The sequence below is a fragment of the Xenopus tropicalis genome, chromosome 5 (genome assembly GCF_000004195.4).
Source record: "Xenopus tropicalis strain Nigerian chromosome 5, UCB_Xtro_10.0, whole genome shotgun sequence".
NCBI lineage: Eukaryota > Metazoa > Chordata > Amphibia > Anura > Pipidae > Xenopus > Xenopus tropicalis.
This window is the reverse complement of record NC_030681.2, coordinates 132,135,849-132,153,470: the sequence shown is the minus strand read 5'-3', so window position 1 is coordinate 132,153,470 and position 17,622 is coordinate 132,135,849. Positions and strand designations below refer to the sequence as shown.

General features: G+C 40.6%; 1 protein-coding gene across 5 annotated transcripts in view; it reads left to right on the top strand.

Annotated features, from left to right (window-relative positions):
* Positions 1-14,457, top strand: part of nck1 (NCK adaptor protein 1) — a 56,772-nt gene extending 42,315 nt beyond the window's left edge. For 4 of the 5 annotated variants that reach the window (XM_012970335.3, XM_018093859.2, XM_012970334.3 and 1 more), the window contains 2 exons: positions 7,015-7,724; positions 11,335-14,457. In XM_012970335.3, the coding sequence (XP_012825789.1) occupies positions 7,015-7,724; positions 11,335-11,529 (905 nt within the window). In that variant the 3' untranslated portion in view covers positions 11,530-14,457. 5 annotated transcript variants of the gene reach the window in all.
* Positions 14,458-17,622: the final 3,165 nt, after the last annotated feature.

The following is a 17,622-nucleotide window of genomic DNA, read 5'->3' as shown; positions in this document are numbered from 1 at the left end:
ATTGATTGTGTGCAGTGTTATCGCTAAGCCACCCAACCTGCGTCCCGTGGGTAAAGGCTTGCATTACTCGAATATTACCAGTCATTGGAACATTACTAAATATTCTGATAAAGTCTAGCACAAACATGATTCTACATCCTGCTATTGTAAGTTGCTCCTTTGTTAGTGTTCTGAGTGTGGGGAGGAGTATACTGCTTGCCTGACGGGCACTGTTCATGGGCCAGGAACAAATCTGGGACCTTCAGTTTTCTACTTTGTCTTAGAAATAACAGATCACAATTGTAAGGGCGTTATTTATGAAAGGCAATGCTGCAGGACTAGCTTTATTATTATATTTTATTTATTTAGTGCCAACATGTTCTGCACTCATTTACAGAGATTGTACTTATTTAAATAAGTACCTGCCCAGTGGACAATTTTTACTGGAGCCTGTTGAGCCTGTAAGGTTCACAGGGAGAACATACATACTCCTTCAGATCCCTGTAATGGAATCGAAGCAAGGATGCAGTGCTCAGTGCTGTACCCCATAATTCAGATTTAGAGCTATGGGATCCCTTAGCTGGAAACCTGCTATCCAGAAAGCTCTGAATTATGAGAAGACCTCCTATTTTAATCAAATAATTAAAATTTTCTTTTTCTCTGTAATAATCAGTAGCTTGTAATTGACCCTAACTAAAATATAAATATTTTTTAATGAAGGCATTTATTTATCATTTAATGATTGCACAATTTTTTTTCCGTAGTCTTAAAGAATGGCGATCCAGTCAGTAGGTCCCATGCCTGTATTGGATTAACAACCAGTGGCTTGCATGTAACATGTTACCCCTTTAATATCAGTATGGGACCTGTTATCCAGAATGTTCTGGACCTGGGGTTTTTCAGATAAGGGGTCTTTCCATAATTTTGATCTCCATTCCAAGTCTACTAAAAGTCCTTAAAAATGAAACACGAAACCCAAATTCTTTTCTTTTTAATTTAATCATCCATACCTGTTATAAATGTATTTAAAAATCTGAGCTGTCAATCATGTATTGCCTGCCCCTCCCCTATGCCTAAAGCATAGAGGCAGTGCAGGCAATATGACTGACAGCTCAGATTTTTAATTACAATTATTTTCCATTCAGCACTTCCTAGATAACACCTAGATAGCAAATGCATGAGTTTTTGGGGTGATACAAAAAAGTGTTCACAAAATGGAACCTGCCTGCTTACTGCTACTGTAAATTCTAAGACTGAAGGGGAAAAAAAAATATATAGTGTAAGAAAAGTCTATTTTGCTCAACTAACATCATAGAAAAGTAAAGAAAATAATTTAACTGTTAATTAAACCCAATGGAATTGTTTTGCCTTCAGAAAGGTTTTGTTATATTTTACTTGGGATCAGGTACAAGGTACTTTTTTTTTATCATTACAGAGTGAAAGGAAATAGTTTTTTTAACATTTGAATTGTTTGATTGAGTCTGTGGGAGATGGCCTTCCAGCAATTTGGAGCTTTCTGGATAATGTTTTTGGGAAACTGATCCCATACCTGTATTGCTGCAACAGCCCCCTCAGTGCTTGCTCACATGAGATGCCTGCCTATTCTGGAAAAGTCTGGCTGAAATCTGCTGGAAGCACAAAGACTCGATCCTACAGCCAATCAGGGCCTCTAGCCCTTACAGGGCTAATAAACAGCCCATCATAGGACTCGCTTGAAGCCCGTAATAAGGTTTATTTTGTGTGTTTTTCTCACAAAATCTAAAAAGACCAGGGATCGCTGATTAATAGTATTTGTGGGTGTGCAGTGTGTGTAACTCTAAGTTGGAACAATCTGGCCGTATTTTTTCACCAGGACTCCTAAATTAGCTCAGCTATCATCCTACCATACAGGCGAGGTGAAATCAGTAGCTTGGCTTAAAAAGGAATACAAGGCGCATAGTCAAGAGGGAATATAAGTTAGGCAGTTGTAAGTGGCAGATGAGAGGTTATCTCGGTAACAGGAAACATCTGTAAGTCCTCAGGAAAGGTGTCACGCTGCGCAGTCACTCAACTGGGACAATGAATGGCCTCCTCATTAGGAGCGAGACTTGTCAGCGACATAAGGACTTCCTTTTCAGTTGTGCAGAGCATCCAGCAATAGGCTTTGCTTTGACTTGCACTTTTACACTCATTTGTAATAAAAGGCACTAAAAAATTTGCCCAGTAGCAGTAACCTATAGCAACCAATAAAATGTCTGACTTTTTAACAGGTGACCAGTAAATGCTTAGTGCCTTTTACTACATACCCAGTTATGGGTTATTATTGTGCATTATGGGATAAAAATGTGACCTATTGTAGTGCCTTTCACCTTGCACTCAAAAGACATATGGGGCCCCATCACTTTAAAAGGGCAGTAATGTGCAACCTTTATGTGGGTAGGTGGGGCAGTTAGTGAATAATGTGAGTACAAATAACATTTTCTGCTTGCATTGCAGTTTGTTGTGTATGCTGATGTCATGTGATGCATGGCTGTGCCACAGCTTAAGGTGGCCATACACGGGCAGATTTAAGATGACAATTTGGATCCTTCAGACGATTCAGCAGCTTATCTGCCCTTGTATGGGGCCTTCCGACAGGCCTTCCTGACCGATATCTGGGCAAAAATTGGGCAGATGTCTATCTGACAGGCTTGATTTTTCTGTCGGATTGAGGGCTGTGATGTGGTCCTCCTTCCAACTTATTGCATCCCCTTAATTGTAATGCGATTGTTTGGCCCTAGAGCCAACAATTTCATTAACACAATATCGCCCACCCAAAGTGGGCATATCGGGGGAAAGATTAGCTTGTTTGGCAACCTTGCTAAACGAGTGAATATTACTGTTTATGGCTTTCTTTAGGGAGAACATGGATTAATTGGTGTAGAAAAGGGTGCTTAAAACAAATGAATGTTGCCCACCAATTCCAGGGCTACAGATTCATAGAAGATTTCTAGCAAACGCACACAGAAGAGCTAAAATACTATTTATATATCGCTAATACTTTGGCAGGAAATACAAACTTCCATTAGAGGCTTCTGACAGCTCAGCTACGGGCACGCCTTTAATGGATTTTGTAATGTGTAATTATATATGCACAGTAATGCTTTTGTAAGAACAGTAATTTCCTCTTGCACCCTAAGCTGCGGGATCCTGTGGTCGCAAAGCATTTCATTTGCTCTAGGGAGAAAAACTGGATACCGGCTATCACATCGGCGGTGATTTCATACATTATGTGAATGATGTATCTGCTAGGAACCAGTTTAGGTTGACTCAGAATTGCACGTTTCTTAATATTTTTTTTAAAATGCTACATCCAGAGTAGAATGGAATGTTTCCTGGCCATATCCCAGCGCTGTGCTTCCAGCATGCAATCAGATCCTGCCAAGTGACCTGTATTACTTCATGCGGTCGCATTTTGAATGGCCAACGACCACGCACACACAGATAAAGCACAGCTTATTTCATTGTTTTATCTATTCACGCCTAAATGTCATGTATAGCACAAATGTTTTGTACTACACTCATGGAGATCTGTCCATCACTTCTATGCTTCCTTTAGGTACCATGAAACAGTGGCAGACATAAGCTGGCCATACACATACCAATAAAATCCAATTTTTGGACTGTGTGAGCTCTGAATTATCACCCCGATAATTTTCTTACGCTGGTGATCAGTCGATCGGACAGGTTAGAAAATTGTATTTTAAAGGCTTTATCCTACAATTTCAGGCTGAATGTTAGTTTCAGATCATTGCGTTTTAACGTACAACCGATATCCAAATGTTCACCGGAAGACTGAAATATGAACGTGTATGGCCAGCCAGCTCTATAGAGGGAGGTTTTAACTGCCACTAATTTCCATTTGTAATGGCAGTCAGAATGGCTCTGTGTGACATCCCTAACTCCATAGTTGCCTCCATTATCTTGCAGAACCTTTTTTTTGTGTGTCTCCCAGGGAAACCATGTTCTATATAAATAAAATGTTTATCCCCGTACACTTATAATCTATTCTTCATGATGCTATCAGTTGTAATTGGCATGTTGTGATGCTGCTTAATTATACTTGTGTATTATGAAAGCAATATATCCTCCTCTTTAAAATATTAAGCTGCCAATGACTTTCATAACGGCACTTGGACTGCTGCTTCATGCTGTAAAATTCCTCAGTGATTTCCAATAGCCTCCTGTTTTACAGTCCATTATATTGTGGACTTAAAGCACTTAGGTGGTAAATCATCATTTCTTTTTTTTTAATTTTCCCTTTGGATTTGCCAAATGGAAATAATAAGAGCTGAAGGACGTTGTATATTTATTTTCCATTAGCTGTAATGTTCCAAGCATCTGTGACTGTGTTACTGGCCGAGTTTGCAGTAAAAGGCTAATACAGGCAGAAAAAAACACAAATACCACTCTCATATTTTGAGACCATGAAAGAAAAGGTTAAAGGAGACATATAGCATAAGTGACCCTCCTTTATCTAGTAGGCAGTGATAAATAATATATGTGTCCTCTTTCACTTTGGACTAAAAATTATCATTATCTTTAAAAATGGCTCCTTCATTGGAGCTCCCCATCCATCTGCTATGGTCCCTGTCCGTGGCCATGTCCTAATGGTCCCTGCTAGAAGCACAGTAGGGATAACCAATCATAGCCCTGCAGTTAGACAAGCAAAGACAGGCTTCAGTTCCCTATCAGGTCAGCCTGGGTGCTGATTGGTTCCTATGCCCTTTATTCCCCTAGTAGGGTTTTTAGGGAAATTTCAAAAAAACCAGCCATAACACATAAGCACATTCTTTCTTTATTTAAAAGAGTATAATGCGCTGACAATCTTGTTTTTTTTACACAATGTCCACTTTAAGTGCTACAGGGTTTGCCTTTCCATATACATAATAAATATGTGTATAGATTTATTCCTTATCCTTTATCGCTCCAAACCGCAGTGAAAAGAATGACATTTGCCTGTCACTGTGCACATGGGGTGGATTTTGGGCCAAATCTTCTGAATTGTGCATTTTTGGGCCAAAGTCTGTGCGCAGTGACAGGCGGATGCCATTCTTGTCTCTTGGGACGGCTCAGAGCAATAACGTTTTCTTCACTCTGGACTCAATGCTCCATTCTGTGCCACAACTTACTTTCTATAATTAGCATTAGTATAATTTATAGTATTAAAGAACAGTATATTCTTAGAGAGGGAGCTGCCCTGTTGCCACCAACGAAACACCCAGTTTATCTGCAGCAGCTACTGAAGCTTAGGTTGCACTCCTGAGTTTAAGAAACACTGCCGTACGTATAGGTTTATAATACAACACCATTTTCCTTAATCTGGTTGGACTTGTGCATCTATATATATATTTTAATAATCGGCCCATGTAGCTTTTCATGAATTCAAGGCACACCGTCACCCCCACTGTCAAAAGGACGTGGGAAACGCATGCACTAAAAATCCCCAGAGAAGGGTTGTAAGGGTCACATCTCAGCTGAGCTCCATGTCCTGATGGAAGAATAAATGTTCCCATATTCATACATTTGGTCATTTCATTCTATAAATATATGCTCTGGCCATGTAGAAAAACACTGGTCTTACTCAAATCAAACATTCTGTATGAGATCTATATGGTGAATATACCAAATGTTGTACAATTTGCTCATAATTTCTTGATTTCTGTTTTAAACAGCAAGCAGCGACAGTCATGTTTTTCTGTTGTCAAAAAGTCTTGTCTCTCCATCAGTCGAGTGTTTGAGCATCACATTTGGGTAAACTTTGCACAGCTGCAGATTGTACGAGCCTCGCAGTATCTGTTAGGAAAGGGATTACTGTTTGCAGAGAACAGAAGCAGGATGCCACTGTACACAACAGGAAAATGACATTAAAGCTTCAGGATGGAATGTTTGAAATGATTCCAAAAGCCAAATGTTAAACAGCTGAAGGGCATCCGGCCACAAAGATACAAATGTATTCTTCCCATTACGTTTGAACTCTATTCTTTGAGTGACCAGATCCCCTCATAGAATCTTGTTATTCCCTCTGATAATTGGTAGGAGTGAGGCGGCTTTAGTATCGCCCCATGTGTTGGGGCGACAGCTTTTAGGAGATTTTGGGCACTTGGACCTTGTGCAGTACAGGAAAAATAAAACCCGCTTAGGTGCATATAGAACTCAACCTGTGAGACATTATCTTTAGTTAAAGAAGGCGTTTATAACTAAAAGGCAACTTCATTACCATTTGAGATGATAATTTCAAAAATTCAAATGAACAAATGTGCTAACTAAACCTGGCAAACTTCTATAAAAGTCAAAGGAAGGTATATATGTAACCTTTTATTTTTGCCAAGTCAAATTTGTCACATGGAACCATGCAGTTTTCATTGAATGTATTTAATCACTAGCATATTTACACTAGCATTTTTTTTCGTGATTGAGCTTAAAGGGATTTTTATAGTGTACTTTTTATTTCTAAATTACACTGTTTACATAGCAAATAATTCATTCTACCGTTTTATTCTTGAACCAACAAATGTATTTTTTTTTAGCTGTAATATTGATGTGTAGGTGCCATCTCAGTGCATTGTGCCTGAGTCTGAGCTTTCAGAAGGAGCCAGCGCTACACATTAGAACTGTATTCCTTTGAAAAAAAAAAAAAAAACTAACTGTAAATTGAATGAATTTGTATCTTTGTGTTATCAAAAACTCCATTGGAAACAATGACTTGGAAACTTCAATTGGAAAAAAACAACAAATCTGTAATTAGGGAGTCGAAAAAGCCAACATGTGTTACAAATATGTTTAAGAGGTAGATGAAAAATGACTGTGCTGTTGGAAATTGATTACTTTTTAGGATGTATGAAATTCCAGCAGCTGAAAAATCAGTGAATATGGGGTCTGTGCCAGGAAATTGTAAAACTTAATTAGCAATGTTTGAATCCACATATAGTAAATCCTGATCTGTTATCTTTTCCAAAGTTTATTATTATTTTTTTAATTGTATGTGGTTTTTTTTTTCTAACTTTGCTTTACCAGGTATTGGAAAAGTAAAACGTAAACCAAGCATGCCCGACTCTGCTTCCACAGCAGATGATAGTTTACCCGATGCCGAACGGTTGTATGATCTGAACATGCCAGCTTATGTTAAATTTACCTACACTGCAGAGAGGGATGATGAGCTTTCCCTGGTGAAAGGCACCAAGGTCATTGTTATGGAAAAGTGCAGTGATGGCTGGTGGCGGGGGAGCTACAATGGACGTGTAGGATGGTTTCCTTCAAACTACGTTACAGAAGAGAATGACAGCCCTTCCGGAGACCAAGTTGGCACATTGACTGAGAAACTGGCTGCTGTTGTCAACAATCTTAACAATGGGCGATCACTTCATGTAGTTCAGGCTTTGTACCCATTTAGTTCCTCTAATGAGGAAGAGCTCAACTTTGAGAAAGGAGAAGTCATGGATGTGATAGAGAAGCCAGAAAATGACCCAGAGTGGTGGAAATGTCGGAAGAGTAATGGCCTTGTGGGTTTGGTACCAAAGAACTATGTTACTATAATGCAAAACTTTCAGCCCACTCCAAGTTTTGAGCCTTTACCCCCACGTTGTGACTACATAGGACCTTCTGCATCTGGAAGGTTTGCTGGGAATCAGTGGTATTATGGGAAGGTGACGAGGCATCAAGCAGAAATGGCTCTCAACGAACGAGGAAATGAAGGAGATTTCCTTATCCGGGACAGTGAATCTTCAGTAAGTAACTTAGGCCATTCATATGCTATGTGTGCTTTCTATAGTCCCATGAAATTCAGAGATCCATTATGCAAACCTTTCCAATATGCTACAAACTAAGATGAATGTTATTGCATGTTTTGCTTTTTTGTATGCAGGTACAGCATTTTGTCCTGTTTTATTCTCTGGATTATATCTTCTTGATTGATCATTAGATATGCCAAGGAAATCATATTTCTTTTGGTTACCTAATAAATATTTTATACCTTGGAATACTTAACCCCCTAAAAGTGTTTTTTGTTTGTTTGTGTAGAATATTCCTTTGTCCGTTGCTTTACAAAAGCATTGCCACTGTTTAAGAATAAGGCCTAGCAGTGTTTAGGCAGCCCATTCGGGTCCCTAGTTGTCATATCATGTTCCTAGTGGAAAGCAGGCAATGATGTATTTCTGTAGAACTTAGGCAATCAAAACAAAATCTGAGCTTCTTGGTAACAAATCAACTTCAAAATAACTCTTTATATATCCTTATGTTGACATTTAGGATTGTCTCTTGTGCCAGATTATATGTTTTTGGAGAAAAAGTCCACCTATATCTGACATATACATAACCTCCATTGAACACTTTCTGAACTTTGTTTAAGTGGCTTGTGGGAAAGTTTATCCTGTGCTGGCTATTTTTTATTGTGCAGTATTCTTCATGCAGTGCTTGTAACCAGCTTAGTGTGTTCCTCCGAAGACTTTATATTATTATTGATTTACTGTTTAAAACTATCATTTAATATTTTAAACACAAATAAATGAAGTTATAGTTTTCCAGAAATTTACTTGGATTTACCTGATGTAAGGGCAGGAGTTTTGTTCCTCAAAAATAGCTTGATAGGCAAAGTATGGACATTTTGAGGGAGCTTAAACATATGGCACCAATATGCTCTGAATGCTCCCTTCATTGTTCTTTTTGTTAAAGTGCTTTTTGGTAAATTTTCCTTAAAAAAGACAGCGGTGGCCTTCATAAAGACATTTTATTCTGTAGTAGTTAAATGCTTCTAAATAACCCCCTCTGTTCTATGCTGATCAGGAATATATTTTTGTCTGTACAATAATTAAAAGGAAGGCATCCGTTTTAGTTCTGTGCTTCAGGTTTTATCCTGCATTTATTATGAGCAGAAAATATGTTATAGCTTTAATAAGCTATAACGATAATTACAAAATAAACTGCATTTATCTAGCTAATAGGGTTGCTTCTATCAGTTATATGTGAAGTATCTGCAGCTGGGCAATTTTTAGGTATTTAGCACGTTTTCTCTGGTGTTAAGGTGGCTTCCATTGGTGGGCATTTGTGATAAGTTTGAATAATGGAGATAGAGGGAACATTTTTTTTTTCATTGTTGTTCATTGTGTCTATTCTAATTGTGTTCTGTTTACAGTAGGTCAGAATGTTTAGATCAGCCCCCCCCCTTATTATGGGGTTATTTAATGGGGTGTGGATTGGTTTGCCAAGCAAGCAGATCGTTTAAGTGCATAACCAGTTTTAATGTTGTAATGTGATTTAATGACGCATGGGGAAAGTGAAATACTGTGAGCATGCCTTATCCAGAATGCTAAACAGGGCAAGGTGCATTCCCTGTGTCCCATGCAGTCTCTACAGCAGGGATCCCCAACCAGTAGCTCAGGAGCAACATGTTGCTCACCACCCCCTTGCTCCCATGTTGCTCCCAGTGGCCTCAAAGTAGGTGCCCATTTTTACATTTCTGGTTTGGAGAAGTAGAGAGATGCAGTTTTACATCAAGCAGAGCCTCTTGCAGGCTAGTAGTTCATTCAGGCTACCAAATAGCCAATCACAGCCCTTATTTTGTATCGTCTAAAGCAGTGCTGTCCAACTGGCGGCCCGCGGGCCCACGACCCCCCTCTGTGTGGCCCTCCACCTGTCTGGCTGCTTTGATGGCTTACTCTTGTGTAAGCTTTAAATGGTATCAGTACTGAGATTAACTGGCCCCCTGCATGGCTCACACCTCAGATTCAGGCTGTAAACCCTCGGTATTGTTTAAACATGTAATCCCCTGTGTTGTTCACACCTTTTAATACCTACATTGTTCACCCCCTGCAGTGTTCACACCTCAGGCTCAGGCTGTAATCACCCACATTGTTTACCTGTTCACACCTCAGTAGAAACCCACAAATAAACCCTGCACACTACAAAAAGAACATATACTGAGGTGGTACTGCAATTAAAAAGTTTTTTTTTTTAATATATAGTTATTGTGCAGACCGTAGGAGCAGTGCCAACATTGTGTCACTGTATGCTCCCTGTGTGTGCCATACATGGCAGAGAGAGTATGGCACACACAGGCAGGGTAGGGAAGGCAGAGTATGGCACACACAGGCAGAGTATGGCACACACAGGCAGAGTATGGCACACACAGGCAGAGTATGGCACACACAGGCAGAGTATGGCACACACAGGCAGGGTAGGGAAAGCAGAGTATGGCACACACACACAGGCAGGGTAGGGCAGGCAGAGTATGGCACACACACACAGGCAGGGTAGGGCAGGCAGAGTATGGCACACACACACAGGCAGGGTAGGGCAGGCAGAGTATGGCACACACACACAGGCAGGGTAGGGCAGGCAGAGTATGGCACACACACACAGGCAGGGTAGGGCAGGCAGAGTATGGCACACACAGGCAGGGTAGGGAAGGCAGAGTATGGCACACGCAGGCAGGGTAGGGAAGGCAGAGTATGGCACACGCAGGCAGGGTAGGGAAGGCAAAGTATGGCACACGCAGGCAGGGTAGGGAAGGCAAAGTATGGCAGGTATTTGCTGTACTACAACCATTAATATGGGTATGGTCATGTGATAACATGGGTGTGGTTTCAAGTGGGTGCGGTTTCAAAAAGGGGAGTGGTCAAAACTGGCTTCCATTATCGGCCCTCTACCACGTAGGTCGGAAAAATTCCGGCCCTCGGTACCACAGAAGTTGGACAGCACTGATCTAAAGAACTTTTTTATGCTTGTGTTGCTCACCAACACTTTTTACATCTGAGAGTGGCTCATAAGTAAAAAAGGTTGCGGATCCCTGCTCTACAGAGACACAATTTGTAGGCCAAACAATATGTTCTGTTTATTTTTGTGACAAATACTGGATAATTAATAAATCAGTCATCCATGTTGGGTTTATTATCCGTGATGTACCTACTCTGTGCCGGCCCCGCCCTGCTTAAAATCTTTGGATGGGGCCTGGAGGATAGAAAACTCAACCATCTTTCCCCCCTGAATTATCCCCCACACCGACTGGCATACAAATTCTCGCACCCTGCCTGATCTCCTAAGAGCCAGCGTGGTGCAGAGATTTATATGCAGCAATGGAGGAATCGGACCCTGTGGTCTGATCCATATTGCAAGTTAAAAGAACCCAGCTTTGCACCATCCACAACTATATGAAGTGTACAATGACGTTAGAGCTTTTGAAACAAAGTATAGATTTTGGAATGGCCTCTAACATATCAGGGTGCTTATGAGATACGTACATTATCAGTGATATAGATGTGTTGGCAGGTAATTAAATCCTTTTTTTATGTTAATACCATATACATATAGTAACAATGTCGTTTCTCTCTTTTTGTTTTAAAGCCAAATGACTTTTCCGTTTCACTGAAAGCCCAAGGCAAAAATAAGCATTTCAAAGTGCAGATGAAAGACTGTATGTACTGCATTGGCCAGCGCAAGTTTTCCACCATGGAAGAATTGGTAGAACATTACAAAAAGGCCCCAATTTTTACCAGTGAGCAGGGGGAAAAACTCTATCTAATCAAGCCCCTGTCATGAGGATGCAGCAGGACAGAAGGACTTCCAGCCAACCAACCCAATTGTGGTGCATTCTCTGAAATACCTAAAGATATATGGGACAGAAGTCAGTGAAAGGACCAAAGGCTTCCCCGGGCCCAACTGTTACGAGCACCTCCTATATTCTTACCTGCCATGTGATATTACACCATTATGAATTGGATTATACCTTATTACTGATTGTTTTCTCACTCTTTTTACCCTGTTACTGCAACATTATACAGACTGGTTGCCGAATTGTATAACTTTCTCTGCACTTGGAGATATGGCTGTAATTTACCCAGGCCGAGCCCTTCACCATGATACATTTCTACATATCACTTATCTACAAGCTGCTTTATGTGTTTATTTGTTGTTCTTTAATCTCTCTTGAACGTTTCATTCAGCCTGGACAGTGGGTGGGATTTTTTTTTTTAATGCTTCTTCATGATATTTCATATTTATTTGTTTACAAACCACGATCATCTTTTAGGTATATTAATGGTTGAGATGGTTTTTAATGTGTCGACGTCCAGGTCTTGCTAGGTATTAGTGTGTGTGCACATAAGTGCAAGCTTTAAGGCCAAGAACAGTTATTATAGGTGCTTCTTCTGTAGTGCCTGACATGTTCTATAAAGCAAAAAGATCTTCATACATTGGTTGCTCTGCTGTACAGTATTCTCAGTCGGGGGTTGTCCATCTTGAAGAGACCAAGGGAAGAGGATATACGGCACGATTAGAAAGTGGGTTTATCCTGCATCCCACCATCTGATGCTGACCCGCAAGCCCCCAGCACTCCCCTATATCCTTTATTCCATCAAGAAGATTTGGGGGAGCACTGGCTGAACATCCCTGGCAAAGAACAATCTTATATAACAATGATACAGATGAATAATCACCTGTTCCTATACCAAGGGTATTAGCTGGCCAAGAGTCTCCCGAGGCTAAAGGTTATATGCCCTCCCTAGCTGGAAGGCCTTGATTTTTACCCCCTTTTTTTATATTATTAATATCTGCATTTTAATGAAGTAAAAAAATAAATAAAAGGAAGGGGTCGGGGGTTGGGGGGCTTTTATTGCATGAGTGACACTTCAGGGATACTGACCCAATTCGTTTTTTTTATTTTTTTTAAAGAATACCATGTCTGTATCACTTTAAAAGAATCCAGGGTTCTGTTGTTAAAATCTAGTCCAAATCCTTTGGGCAGTCTCTGGTATCGCACACATTTTCTGGTGAGCAAATACCTGCTGGTTTCTCCAAACCGAGCCCTTGGGGAAGCAAATCCCCTGGCCACCAAGGACAGCTGTGTGGCACTTTTTTTTTTTTTTTTTTTACTGCAGTGAGGGTCCCAGGTAGAAAACCTGTAGCCAAAATATCCAAATAGCCTATTAATCACTTATTACAGCACGAGAAACACTGTTCATATGGGAGAAGCTGGTGGTGATCGCCCTGTGTGATCAGTTTGCCCCTTGTGGATCTCCGAGCGCACAATGGCGATCAAAATACCGTGTGTGCCATAAAATGTAGACTTTTGTCGCAGACACTTCTAGACATCTTTATTAATGTACTGTGCCAATTACCTGGGTGGGTCAATGAGCTGCAGCACCTGTATGTAAGCTATAGACTTATTCTGATTTACCTTTTCTGTTTTTTCTATTGTTTTTTGTTTTTTTAATTCAAGCTTTACTTTTTTTCATTTAGCCCTTTAAGTGCTGGATCATTTTGATACATGTTTGGCAGTAACATAGATCAAAGTGCAAACCAGGACCGTAGAATTCATAATGCTGGCACCTTGGTGCTTTTTATACCAGCACCGCAGGATTTTATGGTCCCTGGCTCCTAAAGGGTTAGTGTAAAGAATGTATTTCAAGAGGGTTAAAGGCAACACAATGAGTTAACTGTGATCATCATGGGCTGTAGTGTAGCAGCTGTGTTCTATGTCTGTCTTGCCAAAAACAGAAATGAGATCCACTTAATAAATGTGGCTATGCTGGGTATATTGCTTGGCCCCTAGCTCGGCAGGATTCAAAGGGCAAGTTCAGCTTAAAATTCCAGTTTAGTGCTCTGTTGTAAGGGGCACATTCCTTTTCATTTCTTTTAAAACAGTAATTTGGTTCTTTGTTGGGCAGCTTTGCAGTCCAGTTGTTTAGGCTCTTGTTGCCCCTTCTAAATCTGGCACTAAGATCAATTTAGAGCAGGGGTCCTCAAACTCCTCTGCCTAGTGCATAACCTCGTAATGCGGTGACGCAGTGGGGCAGAGGAGAATGCAGACGCAGGAACAGCCAGTCAAATTATATAGATCATATGTGCTGCAGTGTTTTAGCTCTTTCTTTGGCTGTTCCTCATGCACTATAATTAATAATTAGAATCAAGTTCAAAATAGCTGGGTACCTGAACTGCCACATAGAATGCTGCCACATAGAATGCTGCCACATCCCAATGCTCCCCCCCCCAATACTTACCACCCCCCACTGGCTCTCAGGTAGGAGAGCAGTATTTATTTGTGAGTGGGTGGGGCCCTTCCGAAGATTTTTTTTTTGTGGCTTGGCCCAGCGCTGAGTTTATAGGGGCCATTGCCAGTGGTATTCAGGCCCGGGGGAAAAAAAAAACTATCGTTTTTTCCAAACTATAGTCTGGCCCCCCAACAGTCTGAGGGACTATGAACTTGCCCCCTGTTTAAAATGTTTGAGGACCCCTGATATAGAGAGTAAAAAAAGCAAATACAAAAAAGCAAAGCAAAAACATAAAATAAAGAAAACCGCCAATCAATGACTACATCTTAACAAAATGACTTGTAACATAAACATCCCCTTAAAATATCTTCCTTATTGGAGCCACTGAGCTTCCATATTGTGTTGGCATCACACTTCTAGAATTCTGGGTATAAGCTAAATTAGTATTATTTATACAGATGTTCCCTGTAGTATGTCGGTAAGCTAATATTGCCAAAGTTAAATATATATGTATATTATTGATGCTATATGGCTTGTAGCATAAGTTCACTTTCTTTATGCCACCAATTTGATTTTTCTTCCCACATTATCCTTTATACTGTAAATTGTTCACTTCCCAGATAATGTGCAGCCACGGAATATACATACCCATTTAGTTATAGGGGGTTTAACATGGGGTCATAACTACAGTCCTTAAGCTGTCACATGGGGCTTCCCTCCTCATTTTGGGCTGTATTAGGAGCACTAATCAGAAAGGGGGTCTCTGCAGCTCTATTCACACATATTGGATTATGGGATTCTCTTCTGATGAACTGTATGTGTACCCTTTAATAAATATGCCCGTGAGAGGGAGGTGCACTTGGTATCCCTGATTTATATAGGGGCGGGTGGGGTACACTATTAAGTATTGGTGATTCTGAGCCATTGAAACTACTATTTACCAATGATCTAAGGCTGATGCCACACAAGGCGTTTTTACGCTGCGTATTTTCTAATTCTCTCGGTGGCTGAAAAACGCCTGATATCATCATCCATAGAAATAGCTTGAAAAGACGCGAAGCAAACCACACAAAGCGTAAATACGCTAGAAAACGCCTTAGCACGGATTTTTCAAGCGTAGGCTGAAATACGCCAGTACTTGCAAAGCAAGCTATTCCTATGTATACGCAAAGGCAGCTGCCAGACCTAGCGGAAATACGCAGCGTTTTTTGCTATTTCCCACTATTAGCACCATGGCAACGGGATTTGCTTATGTCACCAGTTCTAGGCTGAAAAACGCCATGTGTGGCTTGTGCGGCGTGAGAAAAAACGCAGCGTAAAAACGCCACGTGTGGCATCAGCCTAAGGTTTTATGTTAAATACCCTTTTTTTTTTTTTTTTTTTTTAATCTCATCTGAATCTAATGGGAGACCTATTTAATTGCATATCACTGGTGTACAGAAAACTCTCATTGGGCTCTCTGTGTTATAATAATTTACTAGGATGGTCCCCGCACAACTATACCACCGGCTGCAGCTGACTGGAGCAAAATTCTAAGTAGTTTGCTGTAAAAAGGTGTCTAGTAGCTGTTACAGAGTATGATACATTGAAGGATATAATGTGCCGAGCCTTCTATGAATAAAGATATCTATACAATTGATTGATTTCCATATTTGCCATTGAAATCAGCACATTAAATTTGGGTTCTGTTGGCTACCTTGTTTTAATATATAGAGCGGTGCAAGTGACAGAAAACTGCTTTCAGTAGCAATTGCAAATGACTTCAGAATGGTTTGAAATTCGTCTGTATTGGAAAGTTGCTTGGAATTATATTTTATTTTCTTAGTCAAAATATTCATTTTGGGTTTAGAGTAGTTTGTTCCAGTGAGGAGCAAACTCCATCTGTCAGCATTCATCTAGAATTAATAACTTTTCAGATGAAGCCTTTGGGCCAGGGCACACAGAGCATTGGTTTTAGCTCCGCTGTGTGTTTTAAGTGCCAATGAATGGAGCTCATCTGTTTCTTTCAGCCTGTAGAAAAAGTGCAAGCTGAGAGCAGCGGAGCCAATGCTCCATGTGCCCTCAGCCTTATAGCTTTACTGCCGCAGCTCTGACCTTACGTTGATGCCTTACACGCTGCCTATAGCTCTATTGCCATTTGATTTACACCTATGACTTGCCGCGCAGGCTGTGCTTTACCATTTTTGTTAATGGTAAAAAAAGCAAATTACAGCTACACACAAGTGGGAAGTTTCCAGCCTAGCCTTAAGGGTAAGAGTTAGGGCAAACCGGGCATGTTGAAAAGGTAAGTTTGTGATTCAGTGTGCACATTACGGCAGTCCCACTGCTATTGAATGGAGACTGACCCAAGGGCTCTTACACACTGACGTTTACTCTTTGTTCCTGTGGGGGGGGTATTTGATGCATTCCATCACACAGGAACGCACAAGTTTATGGAGCCCATCCTTTCCTGTGTTGCCTGTACCTTTGACACTGCTCTGAACTGCATGTTGTGTCTCGCTGGCGTTTGGCAGGTTAGCATGGTACTGTCCCTACCGGCACAACAGAAAAGATGGTTACCCATGGAGGAGCTTACAAATTAAAAACTATGTACTATTGCTCTGAACTGGTAAAAAGTTGTGTTTGCCTCAGAAACCCTAGTATAGTTCGTATAAATAAGCTGTTAAGTCACAGGGACAGCCATTTAAACTGATATAGAGCAAAAATTACATTTGGGACATAGGGCTGAAGTTTGGGGATAAAGCTGTAGCTGTGCAAGCCTGTGGGGTGTATAATAGGCACACTTAAGAAATGTAATTTGACTAACCTTATCTCTAAATGACATTGTTGTTTCTGCAACTTGCTCAAGTGCATATGCTGCTTCTAGCATGACAGCCGGGCTATCCATGGAAGGTGCAACCCACCGGTGCACTAATCTTTCTGTTCAGGCTCACTTCTGTTCAGCATCCAGTCCCTCATTCTCATCACTTCCTGCATCCTGGGGGGAATTGGGTCCTAGTAACCAGACAGCTGCCAAGAAAAAAAAATTTGATAATAAAGTCCAGTTGCAAAATGTCTCAGAATATCACAAAAGTTAATTTAAAGGTGAGAACTACTCCTTTATGTAACTGAGGGGCCCTGTGACTATACAGAGGCATGAAGCATTGTGGTTTGTATACAAATTAACTCCAGATCAGACTTCTGATATCTTTTTTTTTTTCCAGGAAAGCGTCAGTTTTCCCCCCCCTAAAATAGACAAGTTTCCATGTGTCATGTTCTGCAAATGATTCATTATGGCCTTATTGTTTCCCTTCTGCAATTCTTTTTCTTTGGCTCCAAATGAAGCCGGACAGCACTCAGTAAATCTCCCAGTGGAAGGAAACGTGGGGAAAGTGGGCCGCTTCCCCAAGGGTAACAAGTGGGCAGGCACCTTGAATAGAAGAAGAGTAACAAGGATGGGGAAAAAGAAGTAGGGCAAATGATTAAAAAAAAACTATAAATTATGAACAATGAAGACCAATGGCAAAGCTGCTGGGTATAGGGCATTCTATAACATGCTAAAAGTTAACTCAAAGCACCCCTTTAACTCAGAGTCCCACACACAATACAGGAACCCCTAGTACACTAGTCACTGTAATCTGCTACTTCAACACCATTACCATTT